Source organism: Hermetia illucens, chromosome 5 (assembly GCF_905115235.1).
Source record: "Hermetia illucens chromosome 5, iHerIll2.2.curated.20191125, whole genome shotgun sequence".
In the NCBI taxonomy this organism is placed as follows: Eukaryota; Metazoa; Arthropoda; class Insecta; order Diptera; family Stratiomyidae; genus Hermetia; species Hermetia illucens.
Genome location: NC_051853.1, coordinates 78,574,966 through 78,580,965, shown reverse-complemented (window position 1 = coordinate 78,580,965; position 6,000 = coordinate 78,574,966). Strand labels below are relative to the sequence as shown.

The 6,000-nt window shown below is 41.5% G+C and overlaps 1 protein-coding gene across 1 annotated transcript in view; it reads right to left on the bottom strand.

The window, feature by feature from the left end:
• Positions 1-6,000, bottom strand: part of LOC119656876 (trypsin I-P1-like) — a 31,093-nt gene continuing 25,093 nt past the window's right edge. The window contains exons 3-5 of the mRNA XM_038063541.1: positions 4,316-4,493; positions 648-927; positions 1-419 (exon numbers count right to left, since the gene is read on the bottom strand). Of these exons, the coding sequence (XP_037919469.1) occupies positions 69-419; positions 648-927; positions 4,316-4,493 (809 nt within the window). The 3' untranslated portion in view covers positions 1-68. The remainder of the gene's footprint in view (positions 420-647; positions 928-4,315; positions 4,494-6,000) is intronic.

The following is a 6,000-nucleotide window of genomic DNA, read 5'->3' as shown; positions in this document are numbered from 1 at the left end:
AAGTTTTATTTTTTTATTAATTTAAAATAGAAACAACAAATAATGGGAATAAAACAGATAACTATTTTTTACTTATATAAAAGTGATGACAGAGCTACTAATGCTGGTGCTACCATCAATAAAACATTTTTCACCAATTGATTTGAGCTGTTGGTTTTTATCCATTTCAAAAAATAGGGCACACTGGTATAAACGCCAGGGTAACCAGCTACTGCACATTTATAACCCCACGAAACAACACCGTATAAAACGTTATTACAGGCAAGAGGTCCTCCAGAATCTCCTTGGCAAGCATCACGACTGCCATTACTTAGGCCTGCACATATCATTCCCGGGTAAAGCTGGTACACTGTTCCACAGGAATACTGCGAAATAAGACTGATGTTTGCGGCCATCAATTGAGCGGATGGGCTTCCATTCTGTGGACATGAAAAAAAATGTTTTATCAAAAGGAAATGTGTTACTGAAATCAAATAGTGGGTGCGTTGGTATATCCAAGCACATAAGGCTTTGTATATTGTAACAGGGATGAGTATTATCCACACCAATTTCAGCGTGAGCTTTGTATTTATGACGCTAATAGTATAATAAAATTAGAATTCAAATTATCCAAAGATTTGAAGGACTGTAAATCAGTTAATACTCACATACAGAGTACTGCCGAATCCGGTGATCAAACATGTTGTATTATCTCCAAATGCAAAGGTCGCTAATGGAATTGGTTGGATATAGGGGTTGTTTGTTGGTACCGGTGTTGACAAAATGATGGTAGCAATATCATTCTTCAAAGTTTTTATGCTGAATTGCTTGTTTACCACATAATATTTGATAAATGACTCGAACGTATACGTCGTTCTTTGGAACCTATTCACAGTTCCCAAAACGACACTTAACGAATAAGCAGACCACATGCTGTACCCATTGTTTCTGAAATAAATGAAAGAAAGTACATTATAAAATATTTCATTATCAAAATATACTTCACAGTATAGAGAATATTTTCAAATTTCAACTTGCTCTACACCACCGGCGCAAGAGGTTTCAAAGGAAAAGTTGGTAGCAGATTATCCTACCCTTTCGACAGTTCATCCGATGACTTGCACTTGCACACTGCTTTTGCTTGCACTACAGTAACAGTACAACAATCCTGATCGAATTATGACTCCATTCAAAATCACTTGCCCATATGACTTCAAAGGTTGAATCATTCGCCACCTTGCCACCTCAGAAGGAGCGCTGAGTCATGATATCAGCTGCATATTTGAAACTTGACTTCATTCTGGATTGGACAGGGGAGAACTCCTCACACTGTTCTTTTTGATGATCATGATATACAAGTGCATATCAGGTATTGTTTTTAGGCAGCATATTCATATTATTCCTATAATCTCCTTAGCGCTTGTCCCTAAGGACGCAAAAAGGTGATGTTACACTGGCCGAAAACTACCGTTCTATATACATGTTTCCTCCTTCTCCGAAATTTTTGAGATGTACCTAAAAGACTGCCCTTCGTCGCGTTTCGCCCACCTAATTGTGAAGGAGCAACATAGGTTTCAACGTAGTCGCTCGACTACGGCCAATTTATTGGAATTCACTAACTTCGTTTCTGAATGCTAATCTAAATCAATACTGTCCTTTCCAAAGCTTTCGACGCTATTGATCACTCCTGGCTTCCCGCGATTCTCTGTTGGTTCAGTATCGCTTTCATTGGTTGCATCTTGTCTCTAATTTTTCTATCATCGGGGGTTACCTCAGGGCTGCATCCTCGGCCCATTTCTGCTTTCCTTTCTTATTTTTCTGTTCTAGTCTAATGCTTCTTATTATGTTATCCACTAAACCACTTCTTCCCTGTACCGAGGCTTTAAACATGCATTTTCGACATAGTCACTCGTACCTGCAAGTTTGGGTACGTCTTCTACATCGACATTGCTAAAATGTATCGTCAAATTCGCCTGAAACCTGAAGATCAAATCAAGTTGTTGATTTCATACAGAAGCGACCCTGAGAATCCATAATGGAGTATTGCCTTAAAACCGTCACTTACTGAATGGACTGTGCATCCTGGCAGGTGACCAAAACACTTCACTGTATAGTCCAGGATAAGGCAACCAATAAGGAAAGTAAATGGGTGGGTAAGAAAAATTTGTACGTCGAGTGAGTGACGACTTCTCTTATCTCTGTAGTCAAGGAGGGTCACACTTCCTCCACTGACATTATGACACCGATCATTGTGGCTTAGGGTTAACCATGATATCAATTCGGGAGAAATGCACAAAAATAGATTAGGTGTTGGAAGAAATGCATTCGAATCAGGAGATCGGCGGTAGAACCCAAAATAGCAAATCCACCTGCAGAACTATTGTCGCCCCCTTCGTATTTGAGGATGACGAGATTTATCTATGATGTCCTTACCCACCAGCTCTACCAGAAGAGCGACATCTACAGTCCATCATAACAACAAGGAGGGCTAACATGTTGATAGACTGCCACGCCAATGCGACACATACCCTTCATTTCCCTAGTTCGGAGAATAGTGACGGCCGGGAGGAGATTCTTGATACCACGCTGCTAACCAATAATAAGACTTTCAGAGTGGAGAACTGGATTGTGTCTGAGCAGAGATCCGTCTCAATTTACAGTTGGGTATTTTTCAGTTTAATTCTAGTTTAATTTTGCTGTAGAGGTCTCCTACTCTTCCAGAGACCCCAGGACGGCTTGAGGAAGTTTGGTCAACTTATCCAGAATGAAGTGTCTGGTGCTCATAATGGTAACGTCGGCACCTGAGAGAGTCAAACAACGGGGATCTGGAGAAGTCATTCGAAAACGCTTTTGAAGCTTCGTGCCCTGCATAATAGAACAAAAAGACATTGCTACCGTGGTGGAATGAAGATCAATCCAATCTCAGGAAACTGACCAGGGGGTCTTTAACACAAATATTTGTAGCTATATAAGGACTGTCTGGAGACGTATAAGTCGGTCATCAAGACTTCCAAGAGGCGGTCCTGGTTGGATTATTGTTGAAAAATAGAAAGCACCAGCGAATCAGCCAGATTCAGTAAGATCCTGACCAAGGAACATAGGAGCCCATCTTTTTCTAAAATATCGGAATCTTCTATTGACAGTCTAGAACTCCATACAGTCTTCCCCCCCAGCGAGGAGGACTGTGAGTGAGAACCTTGCTTAGAGTGTATTCAGACCCGACCGTGTGGAATAGCTCTATACGGTCTACCTGCCTTCTTGGATATAGAGGAAGCATTTAACAATGTTAGCACCAAAGCCACCAAGGAGGCTGTAACCAGAAAAAGATTGAAGGGGTATCTTACGCGCTGGATAGTCTCCATGCTTAGAGCTAGGATAATCTAATCCGATCTGTAAGATAGCAAGACCAGAGCTGTGAGTAGAGAGATGCTCCATTGTCATCATCAACGGCGCAACAACCGGTATCCGGTCTAGGCCTGCCTTAATAAGGGACGCTCCAGAGTGCTACTTATATTGGACAGGAGCATGGTGATGGTGATGATGTATATCGATGATTTGGTGATATTGGTATCAGGCCTGTTGGGAAAAGTGTGCGTGTTGGTTGCATAAACACAACCAAAATTGAGCTGATGCTACTTACCACAAAGACAAAAATACCTGAATTTCGCCTTCCGCGGCTAAATAAACAAAAATCTGGGATTAAGAAGAGCTGTTCAACCTTCTACGTCTGAAAGGGATATTTTTGTTAGGAAATGATGTCTTCACCCGAGGATGGTTCTTTGGATGTACACAGCCGTGGTTCCTCCCATCCTAACGTACGGTTCTATTGTGTGATGGCCTGCGCTAAACAAGCAGTACAAGTTTTACTATGGCTCAGATGTCCTAAATCTACTTCTACACTTCCTCCCCTAGATCTCCACATTAAATACGCTGTAGCGTGCAGTGCTAACAGACCACGTGAGTCCAGATGTTGAACAGTGAAACCCTACGGCCGTAGTAACAGGTAGGTAGGTAGCTCAGAAACTGTGGGCATTTTCAACGGATTACGCCATAAGTAAGCCGAGCAATTCTTTGGAGACTTTAAAGAGAACTTCAGTTCCAGGATGGGAGACCTTCTATTTATCGTGAACACTCCGGGCTGTTTGTAAAGACTAAGCGCTGGATTCTGCTCCCCTTGCCCCTCCCACAGCAGTCATTGCCTTAGGAGTTTACAGCAGCAAAACGGCGTAGCACAGCCCTAATCGGGCTCCTCGGAGCGACCAATGGTACTTACCCACCCACCTACCCCTGTTTATTGTGGATTAGATAAAAAAATTAATAAACAATAAATACTTACGTTTCATAATAGAAACAATGGGCTGCTGTTAAAACGGTTCGATCATTAATTAAACTTCCGCCGCAAATATGTCCCTGGCCAAAAGGTATATCCGAAGCCCGAACTCGAATTGAAGCTTGATAAGGAGCAGTCTGAAGAGTCGCTACTGATCCTCCAACTATCCTGGATTCTCCCTTGACTTTGGTATATATATAAAAGAAGTCCATTAGTACAATAGATTGAAATTAATCTATATTCACAATTTAGGAATACCTTGACCTAGGACTCTTATTGGTTCCATGAAAACGAGTCCTAAGTCGAAAATGACTTAAATCGAAGGACAAACATATGTTATATGAGGTGAGATACATTAAAAACAAATGAAGAAAACATAAACGTGAATATTTTCCATACAAAAATCCAAATTTTCATTTGAAAATCCAAATAGTAGATAGAAAGTATAGTGTTTAGTGTTTCCTTTTCATCCCTTTGTTGAGTATAGGGTATCCACGCGGTGTCAGTTTTCGATGTGCTAGTTTCATAATCATCACAGTGAATTCAGTGCAAGCGACAGCCCGCAACAGCGAGCTGGCACTCATACGAAAACAGACATCTATAGCGGAATTCGCACCCGGAGTAACGAGGTTAAGAAGCTGGCGCTCAACCATCTCGATCACCGTATCAGGATATTGAAGGTTTGAAAAATTAAACTAAACTTGGTTGACCTGATTATCGATTTGTTCAATCTCCAAACATTCAACACTTCCATTTACTGAAAAGGATATGGCCATCTTCTTACAAAATCTGGAATATCCTTCAATTATTTCAAAGACCTTTCCAACGTGTTATAAAAATTTTAAATTTTTCGTTGCGTGAATTCTGATCATTGCAGGGTGGAGAGAATGAAGGGGAATTTGCCCGGACTTTTGGGTAAAGTGAAAGGCGGTCAAAGGGTAGTATAGGCCCTAGGGCAAAATCTGGATTGGTACCCACGATGGAGCATGAACCCTGGGAAACGCCTGCTGAATCAATACCAATAGTTACCAAACTCCATCTCCCCTCCACGTGGTAATCGTTGGGAGTTCTTTCTTAATGAAAAACTGCAGACGGAAAAAAATAAAAGCGAGTCCTCTGCGCCTAAAAACGGGACAAATTGTACTGATTCCGCGCACTATCACCAACTTCTTCGAAGGGAAGAGCGACTTCACAGGAAAAAGAAAGCCTGAGAGAATCAAGAAGTCTGTCGACTCAAGAATTATCAAGAGTAACAGCACCAGGCATGTAAGTTTTACAAACAAGCCCGAAGGATAAAACCATATATGTTACGCCTCGATGCTCATCCTATCGAGGCAAAGAGGGAAATTTGATTTAAGACCATGTGGACATATTTGAGCGATGGGTTGAGTACTTTGATGAATTGCTCAATAAACAAATATCAGCGAGTTGGAGGTCTCGCCAACTTAAGACGAGGGACAAATGCATGAAAGAAACAGTGCATCAATCAGTAGGGCAGCGAATCAATGTTTGACGACTGGCAACGAGGCATAATCTGTCCCTATAGCCCTACATGCCCAGAACATCATCAGTCCACTCCGGGCAAATCAGCAACAGATCAGATTTTCCCTCTGTGGTAAGCTATGGAAAGACTAGCTGTATATTAATGAAGGCAAGACAAAGTACATGGGGACAACATCAGCACTAAAAAC